A 27,268-nucleotide genomic window follows, 5' to 3' on the forward strand; every position below is an offset into this window, starting at 1 on the left:
AAATAAAAGTACAAAGTTTTATATCAAGGAATCAACATAGAGGTTCACTTATATCAGTTCTTTCATCTTAGCTCCAGCCAGCACTATTACTGTTTTGGACATTGTTGTACATGTCTTGTTCAATTCATTGTTGTACATGATCCATGCATCGCCTTCAATCTCTGTACAGTAATAACCACATTACTAACTTATTTCCATCGTAGATTGTATATGCCATCAATTGCAACTTATAGTAATTTTGGTCAAGGTCTGTAAAGGAGATGTTAGGCAGATTCATTCCATTCACGATCACTTTCCATGTACATGTAAATGAATCACTTTACAGTATTTTTATTTTTGATTACAGTTAAGGATACAACAGAATGTGGATATAATGCATTGTGCTATACATATGCATAGATAGAGTAAAAGGTTTTAAATCACATGAAGTAGTGGGCACCCCATGGCAACAATGAACAAATAGTTTTCAAAAATGGAACATAAGGTGGCCACCCATGCTAACAATAAATTAAGGCAATCACAAAAATATCAATGTGACAACACACACCTTGACTGTAGCATGCATGATAATATTATTAAACTTGTTGGTCATCTTAATTGTAAAGCAGTTGCATATGTGGCACTTTAAAGACAATGGAACCTCAGTTATACGAACCCCTGAGGACCACTAATAGTATATTAAACTGAAAAGTCCATGTGTGAAAGGTCACCCTGTACAACAATCAAACAAATGCAGTTCGGTAGTACAATCATTTTTAGTGTTGACTTAACTGAAAGTTCGAGGTTCCACAGTATTATTACTATAAAAAAATAACTTGTACACATCTATGTTGCCTTGACCGACATTGAAATGATGCAGTTATTAACATGTATAGCTAATTAGTGACAAAAATTAACATGAAAGCTGTGTAGCTACAGGTTTTATGTCTCTTCAGCAGCCAGCTACGCTAGTCTTGATAATAAAATAAAGACTCCTGGAATTTGGTCATATTGCGATCATCATCTTCTTCACTGTTATTATTATTAGTATTAACACTGCTGGACCCTGCAATTCTGTGTAACAAAACAGCATGTTGTATATACACATAATTAAATGATGTTGATCTATAATTATGGAACATGTGACAACTGTTATATAACAGGTATATCAAGAAAAACATGTCAGTGTCTATAGGAAAATCATAACAATTTCTACATACTTTATTGGATTTTGGATACATGTGTGACATGCAACATGTAGTAAAATAGTAACTAATAAGTATTAGATCCAACAGTATAACTGTATAAATCGTATGTTAAGATCAAGATTGCATTGTTATATAACAAGCCAAATTTTTGGCATGTACGATAGTACCGTATAGTAGGGATGATGAAGGTGTGGGTGTGGCATGTGATAAAAAATCTTTCTCAATTTTTCCTCACAACGACGTGACAGTATTAGATGGGTAAAATCAAACCCAAAAGTGCATTCAGATCAACCTGAAACGTTTTGTCAAGTTGTTACAGAATTTTAAAAGTTTCTATTTGACGGAATTTTCTACTGCTTTTTGACACATTCAGTCAAGCACAGCAGGAAACTGGGTACAGCTACAGCCCTATATGTCTTTCACAAACACTTTTCAAATTCACTTAAGAAAAAACCTTTGGCATGTTGATAAACATACAATGCGTGCGTCTTTGTGTTGTCTTTCATCCTTCTATACCCGTGAAGGTTCTTCATCGATAGTAGGGTTTCTGTCCTATACAACATTATGCAATATAGTATTGCATAACGCGTATGGCCGTGGACATGTATTGTAGATGTTGCAGTGCTGAGTGAGCTGTCCAATATCGTCAGAGACAAGTATTTGTGTTTAGCAGCTACTAGCGTTTCTGCACATTTGCTGTCTGTTCACTACAGGCACAGATTCAGACTTCTAAAAGGGAAAGTTCCTCTCTTTCCCAGCAATGTTTCACTGTTAAATCTTACTGTTTAGGTATTTAGAAATGCAACTGAAGCCTTAAACAGTTGCTGTAATAGCTTTAGAAGATAAAGAAGATAGAGGCACCTATCACAGAAAGATAGCAGTTTCAAATGATATTTGAAGTATACAAAGGTAAAAGTAAGTGTTTTGTCATATAATCAGTGTTTTTTTGACTGAAAAGCTGAGTTTAGTTTTGTTGAATTGAAGAAAAACTTGTCAGCAGTTCTCAGTCAGTCACCTGCCAAAGAGGGGTTCCATGAACCCTTTGAGCACCCTCCCTGGATCTGCCCCTGCACTAGCTGTTTCTCTTGTTCGCTTCATCATTATTCGGACTGGTAGCATGGATGACTTTCTTTGTGTTTCTTCACATGATGTACATCAACCAAACCACATGTAGCTATAGTTAAGTGCGACTAATAGCATGTAAACAAAGTTAGTGAGTGAACCTTGTGTTAAGCTAGATAACTTGATCAACTTCTTTGTGAATACATGCAGTTTAGCAATAATATGTGGTGTGCTATACTTTTAACTAAACAACAAAGATTTGTTGACTACTTGCATATACCCATATAATTACAGTGCTGCCATTAATTATAATTGTGTAATATTATGACCGTTTTGTGAAAAGGGGTCTTCCTGTGTGTACACCCAATTTGCCAACTTTAACGATTCACAGCTTCAGACAGATTAAAGGAAACTAATGACTTCAAATCTGGTCAATAATTAGTGCCAATATTGCTAAGTGGATGAAAAATTTTAGGATTATATATACAGCTCCTATATGGATGAGTGTTGAAGACCTATTTTCAAAAATCCAGTCAGATTAATTTGCATCATTATACAGTGTGTTTAGTGGTCATGAACTTGCAGAAAAAGTTCACAAACAAGTATAAGAAAAATTAGGAATTTTAAACTAGAGTAGAGATAAATACACACAAAAACAGCCAAGCTGTGAAAAAAGCTGCGGCCTTTAAAAGCCTGGGTGAAACAAGTTGTAAAATCAAAGGTGGCAACCAACAAATGGCTGCAATGATGTAAATAATAATAAATTTAACAATGCATACATCAGTGGCGGATCCAAGGGAGGGCACAGGGAGTACGTGCCCCTTCCCCCACCCAAAAATAACATAAACAATCGAGATGCTCTAATAGAGCAGTCAGTTAAATACTCTAATAGAACATTCACACACAACGTTATTGAGAATCCTCCATAGTTGCTGAATATGAAACAAACTAGCACTATCCCATGCATGCATGGACACATCTAGCTTGCTAAGGATATTTTAATGTACATGGTCTTGTGTATGCCATTCTTTAGGTTCATCATACATAATAGAGTACAATAGTACTACATAGTAGGGACCACAAAGGAGTAGGCATGGCCCATGAAATAACATCATCCAAAAACCGGCCTCAATTTTCCCTGACGACAATGAGGCAGTATTGCATGGTTAGGTAAAATTAAGCCCAAACAAGCTTTCAGATCGACCCGAAATGCTTTCAACAAGTTGCTACGGAATTTAAAAAAAATTATTTAACGGAATTTTCTACTGACTGACTGAGTAACTGACTGACTGATGCCTTCAGACAAGCATAACTTGATAATGGTTAAGGCTACGGACTTGATTTTTTCACCGTTCGACGTCGTTTCAGCCCGAGAGGTGCCTTTTGGCATACTGCAGTACATACAATGCATTCTTCATGGACTTACCAGTGTCCTCCTTTGTGACCCATTCATCCTTACTGACAGCGAAAAGTGGTAGCACGTGATGGCTTCCCTTCTTAACAGAAATCGCCCGTGTTTTTCATAGTGGCTATTTTGATTGCAGAGGTGCTTTTCGAACAGTTCTTGATTCGTACTGCTGTGTAACGGGTTGAACATAGCTGACAACAAAATGTAATGGATACTTCACTTTTCAGATGATAATTGATATAACTGGGGTGCATGGGTATGCATGGATTGCAGAGGTGCTTTTCAAACAGTTCTTGATCTGAAATACTGTGTAATGGGTTGAACATAGCTGACAACAAAGCGTAATGGATACCTCACTTTTCAGACGATAATTGATCTAGCTGGGGTGCGTGGCACCATTTCAGATGCGGTATGCGTGGGTTCACCAGTCATAATAATTATTTACCAAAAAAGTTAACAAACAGGTACACAGAAAAATTTGGAATTTTCAACTAGAGTAGGGACCATAGCACATCGATAAAAGTACTGAAACAAGCTAGAGTAGTGCACGATATTAAATCACAGTAAATCAACACTTCTTATTGTTTTACTGTGATATAATATCGTGCACTACTCCAGCTTGTTTCAGTACTTTTTATCGATGTGCTATGGTCCCTACTCTAGTTGAAAAATTCCAAATTTTTCTGTGTACTTGTAATAATTATATAATATAGCTATAGATAGCTGAATTAATCGTGACTGCACTTATCTCTACACAACTCTTGATCAATGTAGAAAGCAATATGATTTAGATATTTGTACATAAAACTACTCTACATAAAAACTTTCAATCCTGAAACATATCAAATAGTTATTAATAGATTCTGGGGGACTGCATCCCCAGACCCCCTGCTCTATCTTCCTACTACCCTGGTGCATCCCACCCCTGGATCTGTGTAAAGAAAGTTAGATTGATTGATGTAACTATATGATGTAATGACTTGTGTGTGATGTAATGTATCACATGTGGTTAGATTGCTTTAATGAAAATTAGTAGTTGGAGCGTTGAATAGAGAGGGCAACTTAGAGCTACGTGACAAATTGTTGGGCAGTTAACACCTGAGTGGATCAAATCAAGTTAATTGTTACAATAAGTGGCGCCCAACGTGGGGCTCGATTATCACCAATCTAAACCCGAATTCCTTGGTGCCGGGTTGATAGGCACCTGTAAAGGTAGTGCAATTAGCTGTAATTGAACCCGTTTTTCTCCTTCTACATTGCTCTTAGAGATTGAAACCCTGAAATGACAGATACATCATCCACAGTCAGTTTGGACCGGCTTAAAGCAGTACGGGGAGGCCACCGGGGAGTGCTCACCAGATTAACCAATGAATTAGACGAATTGTTGTCTCTTCCTCCCGATGAAGCTAAGGACAAGGTGGGTAGATTGAAAATATTGAATCAACAGTTGCAAAACAAATTAACAATTTTACAAAAATATGATGATGATATATTGGTGTTTTGTAATATCGACGAAATAGAACACGAGATCAAAGAGTCTGACACTATTAACCTCAAGGTGCTAGATTACAAGACACGAATTAATGAATTTTTAACCTTGACCACTAATCCGGTTAGTCCATCTACACCAACTGTCATGCCACCTGCAGTTCCAACTCCCTCACCTGCCAAAGCAAGGCTTCCCAAATTAGAACTTCACAAATTTAAGGGCAGTGCGATGTCTTGGACTCCCTTTTGGGATACTTTCAAATCAGCAGTGCATGAAAATCTGAGTTTATCAAAAATTGAGAGTTTAATTATTTACACTCGCTATTGGAGGGAGCTGCGAGTCGAGTGATTCAAGGTCTGCCACTGACAGACAGTAATTATGATACTGCAGTTTCACTGCTTCAAGAAAGGTTTGGTGATCCCCAAACTATTATATCAGCACACATGGATGAGCTATTGAAGCTACCCGAATGCACAGTTGACCGTCAACAATCGTTGAGAATGCTCTTTGACAAATTAACCGTGCGTACACGCAGTCTAACATCATTGGGAATCAATATGCAGGAATATGGCAGTTTGTTAATTCCTATTATCATGCCAAAACTCCCAAATGAAGTACGATTACGAATAGCATGAGACTCATAGGGGGAGGTTTGGAAATTAGAAACCATCCTTGAAACTATTAAGGTTGAAGTAGAGGCTAGAGAAGCCAGTAACATGAATAAAGCTACGATGATGAAACAACACATCCCTCCTAAGTCTCCATCAACCTCTTCCGCATTGTTTACTGGTAGTCAGATACCAAAATGTGTTTATTGTGAAGGTGAGCATTACTCCTCCTCCTGTCAAGTTGTAAAAGATCTCAAGGAGAGACGTGCTATTTTAATGCGGGGAGGGAGATGTTTTGTATGCCTTAAACCACAGCACCGTGCTAAGGACTGTGATCCTAACAAGAACTGTAGGAGATGTCATAAACGTCAGCATCAATCTTTATGTGACACCTTGGTCAACAAGCCATTAACAGCAGATACAAAGGAACCACCTGTTGATAAAGCAACTGCAGCAAACACCACTAACTCCATTAAGGACAAGAAAGCCATACTTTTGCAGACAGCTAGGGCTGTGGCTTCTGACTCAGATGGAACTAAGGAGGTCAACATTCGCATTCTTTTTGACAATGGTAGCCAGAGAAGTTACATCACTGAAGCCATCAGAAGTAAGCTGGGTTTAAGGTCAATTAAAAGAGAAAAACTACATTTAAACACCTTTGGTGACAACACAGACGTGTGATGCAACTTGGTGGCAACGAGGTAGTCAAAGTTGAGGTTCTCTGTTTTCCCACAATTTGCACACCTTTACCCCCCATTCTAGAAGTAAATCAATACCCATGTTTACGTGAGTTAGAATTAGCAGACAATTTTGCGGAAACCAGTGATGCCATTGATTTGCTGGTTGGATCAGATTATTATTGGGCTTTTGTTACTGGGGAAGTGATACGCACCAATGGAGGACCCACTGCTGTGAGCAGCAAACTAGGTTGGTTACTATCTGGTCCTACAGATGGCACTCATACTATGGCTACTCATGCTAACCTGTCCATATGTGAGGGAATACAACATCCAATAAGTTTCAAACAAGATGATGCTCTTTTGTCTTCCCTCAAGAGTTTTTGGGAGTTGGAATCAATAGGAACACAAGATACCAAGCAACCTACGCTAGATCCTCCCGAAGAGATGTTTTTGACAAAGCTGCGATTCTCAGGCACACAATATGAAGTTGGCTTACCTTGGACTAGAGATCCATTTGATATGCCTGATCATTATCAGATGTGTTTCAACAGACTGATGTCACTGCAACAAAGACTCCTGAAGGAACCTCAAATTATGTCAGAATATGACCAGACCATTCGTGAGCAAATGAACAAAGGCATTGTGGAAAGAGTGCCTAAAATCACAATGTCAAACCAGCAGCTTCACAATCCTGTCCACTACATGCGCCTCACCTTCCTGTAATCCGAAAGGAAAGAAGTACGACTAAAGTTAGGGTTGTCTATGATAGGTCTGCGAGGTCAGCTGGAAACAATTTATCACTGAATGACTGTTTACAAAAGGGGCCTAACCTGGTACCCAAGTTGTTAAATGTTTTGATACGATTCCGCAATTACCCTGTGGCATTAATTGCTGACATTGAGAAGGCTTTTTTGATGATAGGGATAGATGAGAATGACCGTGATGTTTTACGTTTTCTGTGGTATCGAGACCCTTTCAACCGAAACAGTGAAGTGGTACATTTAAGATTTACACGGTTGGTATTTGGTCTCCGTCCCTCGCCTGCTATATTAGGGGCAGTGATTGCTCAACACTGTGAAAAATATAAGAACCACCACTCAAACTTGACAGATAAGCTATCTCATTCCTTGTATGTTGATGATTTAATTACAGTTGAAGAAACCGTAGAAGGTGCTTTTGAACTGTACCAGCAAGCCAAACAAGTGATGTCTGAAGGGGGTTTCAACTTAAGAAAATGGAACACCAATTCAACACAACTGATGATGAGAATTAATGCAAGTGAAACCACACAGATTGATAAGGCACCTGAGAGACAAGATATTCCAAGTGACAACATAACATCAGAGTCAGAGGATCAAGTTACTCTATCCAAACTGCTGGGCATCACATGGAACAGTCAAACTGATGAGTTTATGTTCAAGCTAAACAGTTTGAAGGTGGGTATTGATGAATCAAATGTCAGTAAACGGTCACTTTTAAGAATCACTGCAAGTATTTTTGATCCTTTGGGTTTCTTGAGCCCTTTTATCATCAGACTCAAGATATTATTTCAAGTACTCTGTACCAACAAGATTGACTGGGACGAACCGTTAACTGGAGATGATTTGGCTTCTTGGGCTTCTATGATGGCAGAGCTTCAGTTACTATCCAATTGTAGAGTAAAACGGTGCTACTACGATATCGGTTCAGAAGTGAATGAGGTTGAACTTCATGGTTTCTGTGATGCCTCTGAACAAGCCTATGCAGCTGTTTTGTACCTGCGGTCAGTCTACTCTGATGGTCATGCAAGCACTCGTTTGATAGTTTCCAAGGCACGAGTTGCACCCATTAAGAAACAAACCATACCAAGATTGGAGTTGCTGGGAGCCCTGATTCTTTCACGCTTAGTTAACACTGTGTCACCCTTGATTCCTCAGATCAAGAACATTTTCTGTTGGACAGACTCCATGACTGTACTACACTGGATCAAAAACAACCGATGTTATAGGCAATATACACAGCACAGGGTAGATGAAATACATCAATTAACATCTAATGCTATCTGGAGACACTGCCCTGGCATTAACAACCCAGCAGATTTGCCATCTAGAGGTGTCAAAGCTGAACATTTGATTAATTCACATCTGTGGTGGAATGGACCCTCCTTTCTTCAAGAACCTGACAGTAAATAGCCTGTAAACTCATTGGGTGAGGTTACTGAATCAGTGAAGGCTGAGATGGTACGCAATCCACCTGTTGTTATACATTCTTTGGTAAGTAATGCGGACATAATCAATGAACACATGTACACTGGCATTGCTGAAGTAATGCGCAAGCGAACAACTACAGTTCCTTCACCCGTCTACTGAGAGTGACTGCTTATGTTTTGAGATTCCTCCACCATCTCAAGATGGTAGTTGCTGGCAATTCTGTTCTTAGCTCAATCAACTTGCAAGCTGAAGAGTTAATTCAGCTGAACAAGTATGGATTCGATCTATTCAAAATCAAACATATTACAATGAAATAAGATTCCTGAAACACAGGATTTATCCACAGCCAGTCACGATTAACCAATTTGGGTTATTCTTAGATGAAAAACACCTTATTCGATGCAGAGGACGAATTAATAACTCTTCTTTGATTAACAATAGCAAGAATCTTTTACTGCTTCCTAATAAAGATCCTTTTGTCAGACTACTGATTGAACATGTACACAAGAAAACCCTTCATAGTGGAGTTAGAGACACCTTGACCACTTTGAGAGAACAATACTGGATACTGAAAGGCAGGCAAGAAGTGCGCCGTGTAGTACATTCCTGTGTGAGGAAGGAGTTCCCTACTCAGTAACTTGTTCTCCTGACTTACCCAATTTTAGAGTATTGGAAGATCCTCCATTCACCCATACTGGTTTGGATTTTGCCGGACCACTGTTTATTCATGATGAGAAGTTGACTGAATCAAGTGAGTTACAAAAGGTGTATGTCTGTTTGTTTACATGTGCTTCAACCCGAGGAATACACCTTGAATTGACCAACAGCTTGGATGTCACATCATTCCTACTTGCTCTACGCAGATTCTCTGCCTGACGTGGTATGCCTGCTACCCTAATTTCTGACAACACCAAGAGCTTTAAGGCAGCCTCCAAAGAAGTTGTCAAAATAACCAGGTCCACAGAAGTTTTTCATTACCTTACAAACAACAGGATTACATGGAACTTTATAGCTGAGAAGGCTCCTTGGTGGGGTGGTTTTTGGGAAAGAATGGTGCGTGGGGTCAAAAGATACTTGAAGAAGTCTATAGGAAGAACCAACTTAAGCTTTGAAGAATTACGAACACTGATTGTTGAAGTTGAAGCAGTGATTAATGCTAGACCTCTAACGTATGTTCATGATGACAGTGAAAGGATTGATTATGCTTTAACTCCATCTCACTTGATCTATGGAAGGAAGATTACCTGTTTACCAAACAGCAACCATTTTGAAGTGGTAAGTACCTATGAAACACTGACTTGAAGAGTGAATAATCATAAAACCCTGCTTTGGAATTTGGTCAAAACCTGGAGAAGAGATTATCTATTGAATTTAAGAGAGTGTTATTCAGTCAAGCAGAGAGGTACCAGAGACTGTAACATTGCTGTAGGAGACATTGTAATTTTGAAAGATGACTTGACCAAGAGATTGTTCTGGAAGTTAGGAATTGTAAAAGAATTATTGAGTGGAAGGGATGGACATGTCAGAGCTGCAATGGTGCAAGTTTCTTCTACAGACTTAAGCGACCTACTCTACTAAGACGTAGTGTAAAACATTTAATCCCCCTAGAAGTTAGAAAAGAACTGAATTAGAACTTAGCTATTTTTTTTTTTGACTTTATTTAGCATTTCATTTTATATTTAGTATTTTTTGAGTTATTGTACTTTACTGTTTGATCACTAATGAATCAAACACGGGGAGTATAAAGAAAGTTAGATTGATTGATGTAACTATATGATGTAATGACTTGTGTGTGATGTAATGTATCACATGTGGTTAGATTGCTTTAATGAAAATTAGTAGTTGGAGCGTTGAATAGAGAGGGCAACTTAGAGCTACGTGACAAATTGTTGGGCAGTTAACACCTGAGTGGATCAAATCAAGTTAATTGTTACAACAATCTGCCCCTCCACAGCCATTAGTGTTGCACTGATAATCAGTTCGATAATTGGTTCAATAATCAGTATTGGGCCGATATTGGCTACTAGCCGATTAATTGGTTTTGATGATTAGGCAACTGATCAGTTTTGATGAAATCAAAGCCGATGTTGATCTCATAGTATAATCAAGAGTTAATAATAGTAGGGAGGAGAGTATCCAATGCTCAATAGGTATGTGTAAAATGAGCATGTAGCTTCTTGGCCAGACCTGTTCACAAAATCAAAGTGTAAGAGAGCCTTTACGGGCCACCGCAAGTAATTGATACACAGAATCGATATCAAGTCTTGATGTCTGTGCGTGTCTCGTTGGGTAACAATCAGTATCTATTTGTTGTTGTCGAGCGCGCATACTGCAACACTGGATGAACTTTGGTTCTTCGACAGCACACACTCGTTTCAATTGAAGGTGCACTCGATTCTTGGACAGCCGGGTATTTCTTCCTCCACATAACAATAGGAGATGCTTCTACTGATGATGTTGGTTGAAAGCAAAGCTCCCAGCAATCTTCATGAGCACGCCAATAACTCTTCTTTTCGCTCTTCTCGAGATGGCCTTTCACTTCTCTCGTCACTACTCAAGAGGCTTGGATACACGTACTGGAGTAGATATGTGCCACAGAGGTATGGCTTGAGAAAATACGAATAAGTACGGTGATATCTGGGTTGCTCTTACACGCTCATTTAACACAGGCCTATTGGGCGTTGGATACTCTCCTTCCCTACTATTATTAACTCTTGGTATAATGATGTGGGTGAGGCTAGACATCAGTTATTTGGTAGTTTAATTAAGTTGTGTGTTGATGGTTTAGCGTGACTAGAAGCCATGCCCATAGTAAACTGTCAGGTTTTAAGGCCATGCCCAACAGTAAACTGAGGTTTTTAGGTTTCTATGTAGTACCAGCCACTTGTCTTGCAGTAGTAAAATGTACTTAAAACATGTTTACCACGAGTAACTTTTACTTGTGGTATATGTCTAACTTATATTTTAGCCTAGAATAAGCTGTATATCAATGGTTATGTCACTAATGTGAGTCATTTAGTAATGATGAGGATGAGTGTTAGTGTTATTAGTGTATATCAGACCAGTTATCGGTATTGGCTAATTCTGTTGCTTAATATCAGTTATCGGAAGGAACGACTAATTTGGATATTGGTGCAACACTAACAGCCATTATTAGCATTGACATCATCGCAGCCATTTGTTGACCACCAACTTTGATTTCACAACTTTTTTTCACCCAGGCCTTTTAATATCACACCTTTTTTCACAGTTTCACTGTATTGTGTGGATATCACTTGTTTTTGTAATTGCAAGTTCCAAAGCCAGCCTATGCTTGGCCTTGATAATTCCTTTTTAACTTTTTCCCTTTACTACAGGAATCATCAAAGACTGTATGGCCATATGAAGAACTGAAATAAGACGAATTTTGAAGGTGTGTATTCCCCAATGATAGCTGGGCAGATTTGACTCAAACTAGGAATGGGAGATGCCCTACCCTGAGGAAGCTTCCACAGCAGAAATGGCTAATTATACCATTCAAGCACTATGGAGCTATGGATACATGAAAACTTTTAAAGATTTAAAAAAAAAAATTATTCCCGGGTTTCCAGCGCCCCTTGCCTCAACTCCTAGCACTAAAGATGTTAAAAGTACTAGACAATACTAAGATCAAATTCCAATCAATGAGCTGGAGCCACCTGACCCTCAGCTAGTGCAAGGCCATGTGCTCTTAGTGAGAGTGGACAGCCCTGATGTGATCTAGCTCCTCTCAAACACATAACAGCTGAGCATAACAAAGAATAACTAATCCTACTAGAGTAGGGACAATGTATTGCCACAATAAAAAGTACTGAAACAAGAGTAGTAGGTAATGTCCAATTGCTGTAAAACAATAAGAAGCAACTATACATTCAAATTCCCAATTTTTTTATACTTGTTTAACAATTGCAAGTATTTCGGAGTTACATTATGTAAAAACGGAAAAATTAAGAAGTTTGATTAGGAAAAAGTAATGAAACAAGCGAGGTTGCCTACACTTGAAGATATACTAGTGAACATTTAATCCCTATAAATCAGTCATGGGTAGACTGAAGTAGGTAATAAATGATTAGTAGGGATTGTATTTATTTGTATAGATTTATTGCACGGTACTACTTGTATTATTTGCACTAGTGTTTCACAACTCCTTCCAAGATAGCTACATCAGTAGTTCTATTGGTTCTTTTAGAGTATCAAAAATCAATTTTTTAATGCAAGTGTGAAAGCTCTGTGACTTAATGTTTCACAAAACAAATCCTGCAGTTGTTAAGCAACAAATATGCTTAACTCTATTTCCAGCCTGTTATGCCCCTAATTTTGCTAGCATAACACAACGACACGACAGTGAGTTTATTAAGTAACTTAACAGTGATACTGCAAACTCAATACTGATACAATTATTGATGGAACACTAGTAAAAAGTGGTGAAAAAACACATCTTGGGCCTAAGCAACATTGAACAGTGAAGAAATAAAGCCCATATATAGCTTTAACCATAATCAAGTTATGCTTGGCTGAAGGCATCACTAAGCCAGGCCAGCCAGGTAGTCTAAACAATGAAAGTTTGGCGTGACTAGAGTTTGGTGTATTTGGCAAATTAAAGGAACTTTGTATTAGCAATTAGTTAATTGTTCAATATTGCCTGTGCAGTAAATTTGCTAAACATTTAACTACAAACTTGCTTCATATGCTGATTCACCAAATTTAAGTCACGCCAAATTAAAACTTTCATTGTTCACAGTAGTAGAAAATACAGTTAAATGAATAAAATTAGTTGGCAACATTTAGGACTGTTCTGAAAGCAAGTTTGGGTTTGACAATGCCTAACCAATACTGTGAAGAAAAATTGAAGATATTTTGGACAGAAATACTGTGATAGAATGTTTTAAACTGCATGACAGCCAATAAACTCCAATCTTCTCACTACGGTACATAAATATCATATCTGTGAATTTAGTACACAATAAACATTCCTTACCTTTCATATGTCATGTCACCATTTCTCTCTTTTTGATCATTTTGGTCATCTTCATATCCTTGAAGTTGATCATAATCATAGTCTAATTGTCTACTTCTTGATCTGCAGTAAATGATCAGCTTCTTGATGCCAGTGATACAAAACAGCAGCAGGGGAAACACCACCAGAATTGAAATGATTTCAGGAGTCGCAGAAGACAGAAAAGCAAAGGTGTTAACATTGACAACCAAAACAAGTGTTAGAAGAATGACCCCGTCCAATGCATTGAGAAAGTTATCTTTGTAAGGCTGGATCCAAATATGAATCATGGCAATCAAAACACAAGCTGTTTGTAGGTAGTACAACATGTTATAATAGTTACTGTCACCAATAAACACAATTAAGATCATCACTAGTCGACATATCAGGTAGTATGAAGCAAAGTAGCGATACTTGTCTTTGTAGCAACTTTGATATTGGTCAAGTAATGGCATAATCTTGATGAAATTTACCCTAGAATTAATGAATGGTTGCAGTAGCAACAACAATGGCATACCAATCACAACGATCAGTCCACACAATGCAGCAACAATGCCATAGAACGCATGACGATCTCTGAAATATTTGTGGCTTGGAGACAAATACACATACACCTCATCAACACCTGCGAATGTTAGTGGCTTTAGTAGTTGCAGTGAAGTGGATGCTAGCGATGTATAAGCAAGTAGCAACAAAAGACACATAACACGTATTATGCAATGGCTAACATAGTAGGCAATCCTTGGATAGTATCTTGCTACATAAATGATGATCACTAAGAACAAGGAGATAGCTACTGCATGTGAGTAGTGAATGAACTGTTGATCAATTCTAGTCAGTCCTTTTACAAAGCACAGCTCACCAAATAATTGTGGTGTTAGTTTAGCAAAACTAGATAGCACTGCAACTAACTGAAACACTTCACTACCAATATAAGGATTATTATCCAACACAACATCCACTATACTGTAATAATAAATTATCCCATACAAATACCCCAGTGATACTTGATACTTGTGGAACATCAAAGCAAACACAGCTACCACTATGGCAATCCAATACAGGACAGTCAACACTACCACTAATACTGTCATTACTGGAAGACAATGGTGGCGGTTGATACAATCAGGTGAATCATATGGTAGAGTATGTCCTGAACTACATTCACCACAAGCTACTCCTGTCCTGTGTGGTCTACACTGATAATCTAATTTTTCTGGTATCATACAGTAACCTTGTCTGGTTTCCTTACGACTATTACCAAAGTTACAGTATCGTTTAGGACACAGTGATACAGTAGTGTTATGTTCAACTACACCAAACCAATAGCCCTTCTTAATTTCATTGTAATCACTAAAGCACTCTACAATGTCTTGATGGTGATAACAAACACAACAATTACAAGACTTGTTGTAATAGTACCCAGGAGTACATGGTATTAACTCTACTACAACAGAGACGGAAATCTTTTCATTGAATGTCTCAAGAATAGAAGTGAGCCTAAGACTGACATTACGTCTATCAGTGACAACTTTTTCACCAGTTAAAGTAAGACTGAGTGTTGAAACATTATCAACAAGTACACGATTATCAACCAGTTCAATATCAGTACAGTTATCATAACACTGTACATCAAACTGAGTTGGTGCAGCAGAATTATTGAAATAATCAAATACATGCCCACCAAATAAAATTGGATGACCTAAAACCTGACCTTGAATGTAGTATGTATTGGCAAGAACCTGAGCATTATTAAAATATAACATCAGTGAGTGAGGTGATGAGACAATTGCTGTTGATTTTGACTCATCATATTTGAATTGGTATGGAAGATACAGTATGGAATTGTTGCTTTTGGAATCAGGGACTATCTGACAGTGTTGGTGAACATTGAAGTACATTGAATTACCAATTACACCAGCTGAGTTATTTGTAAAATTGACATGCAGTAAACGCATATTAGGAGAGTTGGAAAAAAATAACACACCATGTTTAGAGCAACTGGAACCAAGGTCAATGTATATTGCACCACCATACTGAGCAGCCAAATTGTTTAAAAAGTAGGTACTGATATTTGTGTACTTGTTATCAAAGTTGATTTGAGTTCCTTGTTCAAGATACATTGCTCCACCATTATTGGCTGAATTGCGATTAAACCTAACATCACTATTGATTGTGACATTAGAGGATATCAAGTGTAAAGTAGTGCCAGTGTTACTGACGAAATTTGTTGCAGAAATAAACAGTGTAGTAAATATAGAGCCAGCTGAGATGTACACAATACTGTTACCACCAGTGTTGTTGATAAAATTTGATCCTCCGTAAATAGTTATACGAGTTTCATACAAAGTCCCACTACTTCCAGTGTTAGCATCTAGGAGGTAAAATGCTGCACCTTCTCCTGTAGCAACATTCTCTTGAAACAGACAATTTGTAAGGTAGACATCATTCTCTGTATTAGCAGTTGCAACATAAAGAGCACCTCCAGCTATTCCTGTGTAATTATTTGATATAAATTCTGTATCAGTGATACGTATTGTGTTGTTCATTAAACCACTGAGAATAATAGACACAGCTCCACTGCCAGTAGGACTGCCCATAGTATGACTACCCATCACCAGTACATCATCAATGAATACTAAATTGTATGACATTCTACTCTCCGTGGTAAAAATGCTTACAGTTCCATTGACGTTGTCTAAAAAGTTACAGTGTCGTATGGACAGGATATAAGTACTACTGTCCATGGTGGCAATATGAAAGCCTACCACATTATTAGTATCAGCTAAGGCACTGTTGTTTGTGAAGTTAGAATACTGTAGTGTGATATTAACTAGATGATGTTGTTCTTGGCTCAGAACAGTACAAATAATCCCACCATCCCTGTTGTTGGTAAAGGATGAATTAGACAGCATCAGGGAAACATCAGTATGGACTGCATCCAGTGATGGGAACCAAATACCTTGGTTTGTGTTGTTATGAAATATCAAATCAGATAAAACTATCGGTGCAAGGCTAGCAGCATTAATGTAGACATATGCTCCTCCAGAATTAGACAGAAACTTGGTTCTGTATATGGCTATGCTGTAATACAACAAAGTATCATCTGCACTTTTAACAAAAAGACTGTAATATGATTGGTTTTGAAGGATGTCAAAATAACCATTGTTAGCAAAGGTGCTATCTGATATCACAATACTTGTGTTACTGGTAGGAATTATCTTTAATCCACTTCCATCAAAATCATTTGATAATTTCTTCATAACATTAAACTGAAAAGTGGTATTTTTGACAACAATATCAGAGCTTCCTGGATTTAGGCTTATTGGACAAATTTTAAATCCCTGAAGATAACAGTTCTCTATTTTAAAATTGTGTACGTCAGTGAAGTTTATTCCAGCCACCACATTATCCTTGTTAGGGTCACCACATTGGTCCCAAGTGATCCCCTTAATGATGACATCACTACATGACTCACAGTACACACCTCCACTATTGTTACACATGATAGTAGCACCATTACCAGTTATTGTAATGTTGTGTAGGTTTCCTGATCCTATTGGAGTGGTAGTGTGTAGTGTAACTGATTCTGATGTGATGTTTATAATGGCATTACTTGTCAGATTTTGTAAAGCTAAGTGTAGAGAGTTACAAGGACATGTTCCATTCACACAACATTCAGTGGTGTTGGTACCATCATTGTTAATGATGATCACTTTGCTGTAAGTGGGTTGATCAGCCATTATCAAGCATAACCACATGGCCAATACCATCATTAACCTATACAAGAAAAATCAAAGACAATATTAAAATATGTTCTAACTTCTCTAGTTTATGACAACATTATGTCTGAAAATTACTTTGCAAATTTGAGCTCTCCAGCAGTCGTATTATGCATCATACAGTACGGTAGTACCGTACATTAGGGATCATGCAGTTATGGGCTTTCTTGCCCAAAAATATCATGCTAAAACCAGCTTCAGATTTCCTTCATAACAGCTTTGCAGTATTGGTTAGGCATAGCCAAGCCCAAAAATGCCTTCAGAGTGACCCCCAAACCCTTCCAACAAGTTTCTATGGAATTTCCTATTTAACAGAATTTTTAACTAACTAACTGCTGCCTTCAGCCAAGCATAACTTGACAATGGATAAGGCTTTGGGTTTGAGTTTTTCACTGTTTGACATCGCTTCGTCCTGAGATGTGCCTTTTCGCCAACTGCAGTACGTACAATGCATGTATCATGGACTTACCTTTGTCCTCCTTTGTGTTCCAGTTCTTTTCGCTGACTATGCAAGGTGTCAATTTGCGATAGCACGATACGGCTTCCCCCTGACTGTGTTGTGCTTTTTGCCCGCATTTTCCGTAGAGATTGGATTCATTGCCAAGAAGTTTCTTGTACTGTTCTTCGTTTGTAACACTGTGTAACGAGTGGAACATAGCTACAAATGAAGCGTAATGGCCACCTCATTTTTCAGTGCGTAATTGATTATTGGGGCGCTCGTTCAGACGCAAAAGTATTTTATGGAATGCCTGGCGCCCTTCTTTCTTTTAATGTGGTACACATGGATTCAGTTGTCATAATTGTGTTATTAAAAAAGTGAACAAACAAGTAGAAAGAAAAATTAGGAATTTTAAGCTGGATTAGGGATCAAAGAACAAAAAAGTAGGGAAACAAGGGAACAGCTAAAAAGTTGTGAAACATGGGAGGTTGCCTATACCTGCAGATATACTAGCAGACATGTAATCCCTAATTTCGTCTATAACCATGACTAAATTAGGGATTACATGTCCACTAGTATATCTGCAGGTATAGGCAACCTCCCTTGTTTCACAACTATTTAGCTGTTCCCTTGTTTCCCTGCTTTTTTGTTCTTTGATCCCTAATCCAGCTTAAAATTCCTAATTTTTCCTTCTACTTGTATATGTAACACCCTTAGCCATACAGATACTTGTCGAACGTAAAATTTTACACAAAATTAAATGCATATACGTACAATAGACCAAGTCACAGTAGGATTTCCAAAGAAAAACCTGACATGTACATCAAGTAAAATATTACTGTATCATGAGGGACAATTTTTAAAACCCATTATAACTGACTGCTCATTTAACACATTACTTATTGGTGACTTTTGTGTTGTCCAAATAAAATCTCATATAGCTTTGACTTTGTAATAGGAAGCTAATAATCAAACCAATAAATCCATTTAACCAGTTAGAGTTTACAAGAAGTGCTTAATTGATATTCAACAGCTAGATTGATTCAGTTTCACATTAGTAATATCAACAATTTAGTGATGAAATAGTAGTAGAAATAAAGGCCACAACCAAAATGGTTGGAGAGTATTATGGCAAGGTAAAATATATAATCACAGTTTTTTTATTTACATTTAGAAAATGGTATGCATAATATGCTTTGATCTTTGGAGGATAATGAAGTCTTTAAAATCCACTAAGAGACCTGCTAGCAGGTTCTTAAACTGCTAGCAGAAAGACCTCAAGCATCACAAATCTCACTTTCAATCATTGATTTGCAATGCTCCCTCCAAGCTGATAGCCTGCAGTGGGTGACCAGTCACCCAGGCCAACATGTGATTAAGTACTCTTTTCATTTTATAGGCATGCCTAAAGAATTCGATAATGGGAGGTACAATCTAACGTTGTACGTGCATTTGTTATAATGAACAGAGAAGTCTAGAAATATCACGGAAAATTCTGTTTAGTTCCTATCTGTTTCTAGAGTGTTTTAAGGCCATTTTCGTCTTCTATTAAACTATGGATGGACTTTACTAAGACCTAAATGGTAAGCTTCCTTGTATAAACATTATTTTGCACTACATGTAATGTGGGTGTGGTCCATATTTGAGACCATGCTTGTTCTTCGTGCTACTGTGGTGCCACTGAAGGCACAACTTGTGACAACTCGTTACCGTCGTATAAATCCACACAAGCTGCTTCTTCGACACACGTATTGTTTACACTGCTGTGATGCCATCGGCAGTGGCTACCACTAACCCGGCTAGACATTATCAATCAATGCCATTCCCAAGCTGTGCCAGATCCAAGTCTTAACAAAACTTTAACTTGTGAAAGGAAGTGATGCAAGCTTCAATTTTTTTAACACTTTGACAAAAGTACATTTAGTATTCCGTGATTATTTTAACATTGTGTGATGATTTCAGTACGACATATAACCAAATTCTACATTGACTCCACCTATACGCCCATGTAAAATGCATACGAAGTCAGTTAAGAGACCACGCCCTCAGGTCTTCATGGATTTTAAAAACTTCACTTTGCTCAGTTTTTAAAATCCACAATCCATCATGCTAGGTCTCTAACCTACACACAGATATTAGTTTAGTGCAGTATGTGAGTCAATGCACATTACTCTGTTGCAGTTTTATCACCAAAGTATGTTGGATTAGAGTATTTAATTTACACAAATCATTTCTGATTTTCACTTCTGACAAATTCTTGAAAGTTGCATATAATAAAGTAAATCACTGACCGTTACCACAGAAACAAAGTGATTAAAAAGACATTTTATGTTTGATGTAGTAACATGTTAATAATTATATAACAGTTCATTATAGTAACAAATTGATGGTACAATTTAGTTCTAAGAACAGCAAACTGAGGTAATCACATATTTCAACATCCATTCATTAATTGTTGGAAAAGCTTGTTTTCCTTTCACTCATTTCTATTCACGGTATCAAGACACATGTAGATTGACAGTGTGTCATGTGACCAAGGAAACTGATGTGGGTGCAACACAAACAGGTGTGTACTACATAGCAATTTTCATGCATTTATATTTATTCATGCGAAATATACCATTCTGAGGTGAAATTTCCTTGGGTTGGGACACCTTCTATTCCAATATTAATCTAGCTAGTCACTAGAGACACATGTGCCTTTCCATTTTTTCACATTAATATTTTCTTTATATTGCGTTTCATAAATTTTTGCAACGTTTTAAAAATTACCATATGCTTCCTTCAAATTTATAGGGTAGCAAAACCGTATTACTATAGTTCAATTACCTATTAAGTTTTATCCAGATTGGGTTACCAACTGGAATGTTGCACACAAATTCCATGAAAAATCACAAGGTAATTTGTTGTCATGTCTATAGGATAAACCATTTATAAGAAATTAGACAGTATGTAGTAGAGATGATGCAACAATATATCAATATATCACATATTGATTGAGGCCATGATACTATCGATACGAAATTAGGCTATATTGATATATCCTGTATCGTTATATATCAATACAACGGTAGTACTGTATATTATATAAGGATCATGCAAAACTGGCTTTTCCAGCCAAAAATATTGCCCTAAAACCAGCCTCAATTTCCCTTCACGACACCTTGGCAGTATTGGTTAGGCACAGCCAAGCCCAAAAATGTCTTCAGATCAGCCCCAAACCTTTCCAAAAAGTTTTTATAGAATTGTAATATTCTATTTAACAGAATTTAACTGATGCCTTCAGCCAAGCATAACTCAACAATGGATATAGCTACGGGCTTAATTTCTTCACTGTTGACATCGCCTCATCCCGAGATGTGCTTTTTCGCCAACCGCAGTATGTACAATACATGCATCATGGACTTGCCTTTGTCCTCCTTTGTGTTCCAGTTCTTGTTGCTGACAATGCAAGGTGCTGATTCGCGATTATCATAGCACAATGTGGCTTCCCTGTGGCTGTGTTGGTATCTTACCTGTATCTTCTGTAGCGACTGGATTGATTGCGGAGACGTTTCTAGTATGTACTGTTCTTCGTTTGTAATGCTCTTAGGAGACTGAAATAGGTGAAAGTGAAGTGTAATGGCCAACATTTAATCTCGAGTAGTTGGGGCTCGCAAATCGTCCATATTTTTCGTGGTGACTGGATTAATTGGAGAGGTACTTTTCCTACTGTTCTTCGTTTATAGCATTTGTGAACATAGCTGATAGCGAAGCGTAATGGCTGCTTCACTTTCGAGTCAGTAATTGATACCTGGGGTGTACATTCAGACGAAAACATCAAATCTGATGCTATCCTTTCTTTCGATGTGGTATGTGTGGGTTCACCAGTCATAATAATGTTACAAAAAAGTAAACAAACAAGTATAAGGAATTTATAGTTTGATTAGGGATCATAGAAATAAAAAGTAGGGAAACAAGGGAGGTTGCCTACACCTGCAGATATACTAGCGAACATTTAATCCCTAATTCAGCCATGGCTATAGGTTGAAGTAGGGGTTAACAACGTCCATTAGTATATCTGCAGGTGTAGGCAACCTCCCTTTTTTCTCTACTTTTTATTTCTATGATCCCTAATTAAACTTAAAATTCCAAATTTTCCTTATACTTGTGGACATAAGAAATGTACTACATTTTAATGGCTGACATTCTCGTGAATCAAATTATTGTATACTGTAGATGCCATCTTCATACTTAAATGATTATTTAGCATTTTGGAAAAGAAAAAAAGGTTTTGTTATTTCCAAATAAAGTAACAAACACCTATGTTTACACTCCACTTTGTACCTTGTGATATATCACTGTATCATGATGCAATGGAGACAAAAAAATTGTAATAAAATTTGCAAAAAAAAAGGCATGATTCCAACAACATGCCTAAACTGACAATCTATCTCTAACCACTATACCACTGCTGCAAGTTGCTCAACTTGTTTAATTTCTACTATGTTATACCTTGAATTTATCCATGATTCTCAAAGGCGGCATTCTAGGTGGCACACATCACTTTAAAGGTGATCCCTACTAAAACAGTACTACCATACTCTTTGATAAAAATTCTGTATTGTCACACTACTACCAATCCCATTAATACAAGTCAACTATCTACCAATAACTGCAATAACTTATAATACAGCTGTATCTAACCGGCCAGCAACTTTATAGCTATCATTTCTTTATATCCTTAGGCTAATAACATTGGTTTTCTGTGGGTGATTCACAGGTATGGCATTTGGATAACCGGTATGATTAATATTCCACACTTGAAGGTGGTTGAAGGTTTTGGCTCTTCTGGCCAACAACACCACCCTAAAACAGCCTCAAATGGCATCTTGGCAGTATTAGTTAGATATAACCAAGCCCAAAAATGCCTTCAGTATGATCGACCCAAAAAACTTCCATAAAGCTGCTACAAAATTTTTCAAAAATTTCTATTTAGTGGAATTTTCTACTGACTGACTGACTGACTGATGCCTTCAGACAAGCATAACTCGATAATAGCTAAGGCTACGGGCTTGATTTTTGCACTGTTTGATGTCACTTCAGCCCAACTGGTGCTAGCAAGCCCAAAAGTGCCTTCAGTACAACTGAAAACACTTCTAAAAAGTTGTTATGAAATTTTAATTATTTAGTGGAATTTTCTACTGACTGACTGACTGACTGATACTTTCAGACAGGGATAACTCAACAATGGCAAGGCTATATGGGCTTGATTTTCACACCATTCAATGTTGCTTCAGTACGACTGGTGCCTTTTGGTATACTGCAGTACTTACAGTGCATGCTTCATCGACTTACCTGTGTCCTCCTTTGTGCCCCATTTATCTTTGCTGACAGTGCAAGGTGTCGATTCGCAGTAGTGCCGCATGATGGCTTCCCAATGTTTGATGGGAATCATTCTAGTTTTCCGTTGTGACTGATTGATTGCAGAGGTCCTTCTCCTAGAGGTTCTTTGTTTGTAATGTTGTGTAATGGGCTGAACATAGCTAAAAACAAAGCTTGATGGCCACTTTGTTATTTCAGTAATTGATAGTGTTCAGACAAAAACAATATTCTTTCTGTTCAAATGGGGTATGTGTGGATCATAATAATGTTGCAAAAGTTAACAAACAAGTATAAGGAAAAATTAATAATTTGAGCTCGATTAGGGATCATAAAAATAGAAGTAAGGGAGGTCGCCTACACCTAAAGATATACTAGTGGACATTTTATCCCTAATTCAGTTGTGGGGTATAGACTAAAGTAGGAATTAAAATGTCCTCTAGTGTATCTTCAGGTGTAGGCGACTTCTCTTGTTTCACTATTTCTACATGTATGATCCCTAATCGAACTTCCTTATACTTGTACTGGTTAGAATTTACACACATTCAGTATAACTATGTACTATACTAAAGCAGTGACCTGGTAACTATGAAAATTAGAATAGTAACAGTTACTACAGCTGCTTGGTAACCAATCTATGATTATATTAATAAATATACCACTTTTAAAGAACCTTGGAGTGAAGATCAAAGCAAAAAAATAGTGCTATATTTGCCGTACAGAACAGTTTATGCATGACCACAGTGCTATATTGGTGATCACAGTGCTATATCGAGGTAGTTATAGCACTGTGCATGGGCAGAAGACGATGAGTTACATGGCGCCCGACCCTAAAATTGAGAAAACAAGGACAATTAACTAGAAGAAAGCACCCCAGAGGCAGAGGAAAAAGCACTCCAGAGGCAGAGGAAAAAGCACTCCAGAGGCAGAGGAAAAAGCACTCCAGAGGGACATCCGTATCCAGAGCGAAGTCGATTGTTTCATTGAAGTCTTGCTTGGTGAGTTTCAAATAGTTTCATGCATGTTTTACTCAAACTCCAGCTCGAAACTTGGAAGTTCTTTAAATCAGTTAAAGCATTGCCTTGCTTGTGCTATACAAAAATATAGCACTAAGAGTGGTCTCAAGATGAAATATAGCACTTGGCTTTTCCTTGTGCTATATCTGTCTCTTGCCCACTCTTTTCGTGCTATATTTTTCGTATAGCACTCATGGCAATGCTTTTAACTAATACAACATAAATGCCATATAGCACTACTATCGGTGCTCTGGAATGCATTAATGAGAAATGGATGCAGTATAAAAAGAAATGTAACCCTCCTAGGAGGGAGTACCATATTTACTCTGCACCTTCAATCAACAATTGATTTTGAAAATAAGGGCTTCTACATCATTTTCAAGCATTGAGTGGTAGTCAAATTCGAATAGTTACTGCACATATTTTACAACTAAGGTAGTAAATGCTGCGGTGTTTAACCAAGTAAGTAGAGTATATTTTTTGGTATACTACCTCAATTTCTCTCCAGGCATTCTCAGAAATCACCAGATTTCTTTGATAAAACTGTGCGGCATCTCCTCTGTTCTAATATAGTGACACTTCACAGGATCGATTATGGGTTATAGCTCTGTAAAGCCGAGCCAAAGTTAACCTGCGGACTTAGGGAAGAAGATAATTCGTGAATGAAGGAGGTCACAGATTAGTGTTTGGATTGATTATAGACACTTGGCGTGATGCCACGTATAGCACTGGGTGTGGCACTTAATTGATTTGGCCATTAGAGTCGTGAACATATTTACTACTTTAGTATACTTATGGCTAGTAAAGTAAGTACATTAGTGCACTTAAATGAGCTTGCATTTTTGTCTTTATATTGTTGTTTTGTAGACACGTGGCATGATGTCATAGCCATGGTGCCTAATTGATTTAGTCATTAGCGCTGTAAACATATTCACTACTTTAGTTATTGATAACTAGTACAGGAAGTACTTTAGTCTTAAAACATCATTATGAGCTCACATTTCAGCTTTCTGTGTTTAATTGCGTACCCACAATCGAAGTTATCTGCATGCTTGTGCCGATACACTTACTCAGCAATGCCTTGTCCTTGTTCTTACGTATGTTATCCTCAACTGAAGATCACATAGTCCCATATAAATACACTCACAAATCATTCATGCAGTTTCCCACACTTGCAGGTGAGTCACCCAAGTGGAATATATTTTCATGAGCACTTGTGATTTGCCTGAAATATATGTACTTGCACTCGGGTCTAGCGGCCCTCGCGCTCATACATATATTTCAGGCAATCCATACCATCTATTACTTCTAGGCCTAGCATTCAGTGTAACAATGCAACCTAAATAACAATACTTTCTGTATTGACTTTCAGCTTTCTCAGAGGTCCCTAGTGAGGAAATAGTCTTACCCATTAAGAGTGTGGTATCACTCAATACAATGCTGAGTCTAGTGGAAGCTGTTTTAAGATAGAGACTTCCAAAATCATAGGTCACCAATGAGATTTAGACGAGTACAGAAATGAAGTTCTCAACACTTCACAATTGCTGAAGCATGGAAAGTCAAGGATGGCTTATCGGCATTATTGAGAGATGTTTATTTGGAACACTTTTGTGGCTTGCATGATTTAATTATTTATGTAGTCACAAGCAATTACTGTACAAATAATGTAGGAAAGATTTCTAGTGTACTTGGGATTGGATTGAGTGATACCAGACCCTTTATGGGTCAGGCGTGTGAGACTAGTGAGGATAGTACACATACAAAACAATGACCTTACAAATCAACTAACTAGACAGTTATAGTCACTAATAGATTAATTTTTACCAAAACTTGTGATTTTAGAAAACCCGACCCAAAAACAAATCATAAAATAACACCAGTGCAGTAACGCACAAAACATTATATCTACAGGTTGCTTGAAAATGAGATGGCTACAATACTAGTCTAGCAATGCTTTAAACTTATCAAGGTATGCTTTCTGGAACTGAAGTTCCTAAAGCTCACTGATATGAGTGCCATTGGCAAGTACATGATGTACTTTAGTGACTGGGCACAATACTACTATTAGCTTGGCCTGCTGCACAACACAAAATTTGTACATTTTGTGCTATTACAGCATCTCCATAGCTCCAAGGAGATGGTAATTTGACCTGGGACTTACCAGTTATTATTTCCCTTGTCCATATTGAATGCTAGCTGGTGCTCACTCTACCACCCTACCCTTTATACAGCTACCGTTGTAAAATAACAGGACTAGGGAAATTGTATAGGTTACAACTTATAGAGGTTTTCAGAAGAATATGAAAACATGTATATTTACGGAAAGACATTATGTTAGAACTTATGGCATGTAATAGCCACAATGTTTTATGGAACCTAGGTCACTATGGACGTACAAAACGTTCTATAGCATCTCGAATACCATTAGTGCGAATTGGCTACTGAACGAGCAGTGTTGGGAGTAACGCGTTACTTATGTAACGCATTACACAATTGGAAATTCAACATCTACATACATCTTGCTCCACCTTGTTTTCGGGCTACATCTTGTTTTCGGGCTATAAATTATTTATCAAACCTCCTAAACCTTTCTCGGTAGGTGAGGACTTAGTTCTTTGTCCTAGTACTAGAGAATTAGATTTGTCAAATCCCCTCTCTCTCTATGTGTGTGTGTGTGTGTGTGTGTGTGTGTGTGTGTGTGTGTGTATGTGTGGGGGGGGGGGGGGGGGGGGGGGCCGTCCTCAGGGAGAAGCGAAGGGAACACCCGCCCCAGCGCTGTGGGTATCAACATTTACAAGCTACACCTTATAATATACTGACTGCCATCCGCACGTCGGTACGCGTACACGGTTAATTAAGTAACTTGAATGCTATACTCTACACTATGTAAACGCTAACCTCGTCATTTCTCTTGTTTCTTGTGGTCACATACACTTGCTTGTATAGACCTTGGTCCAAGTTGCCTTGGTCTCAACCTCGGTTTAGACTGCGTAGACTAACAGGGTCGGATTTTAACCGCGCACTCTAATTAAG

The 27,268-nt window shown here is 37.8% G+C and overlaps 1 protein-coding gene across 1 annotated transcript; it reads right to left on the bottom strand.

The window, feature by feature from the left end:
• Window positions 1–784: 784 nt before the first annotated feature.
• On the bottom strand, window positions 785–27,268 carry LOC136251055 (uncharacterized). Its single transcript, XM_066043432.1, has 3 exons — window positions 27,134–27,268; window positions 13,620–17,417; window positions 785–1,053 (listed from the first exon to the last, which is right to left on the bottom strand). The coding sequence occupies exons 1-3, from the start codon at window positions 27,139–27,141 to the stop codon at window positions 948–950; spliced, it is 3,912 nt and encodes a 1,303-aa protein (XP_065899504.1). The 5' UTR covers window positions 27,142–27,268; the 3' UTR covers window positions 785–947.

The sequence above is a fragment of the Dysidea avara genome, chromosome 3, assembly GCF_963678975.1.
Source record: "Dysidea avara chromosome 3, odDysAvar1.4, whole genome shotgun sequence".
Taxonomy (NCBI): domain Eukaryota; kingdom Metazoa; phylum Porifera; class Demospongiae; order Dictyoceratida; family Dysideidae; genus Dysidea; species Dysidea avara.

Coding starts and splice junctions, on each gene's coding strand:
- LOC136251055 (XM_066043432.1), bottom strand. Junction 1,054..13,619: donor GGTGACATGACATATGAAAG/GTAAGGAATGTT, acceptor TTTGTTACACAG/AATTGCAGGGTCCAGCAGTG.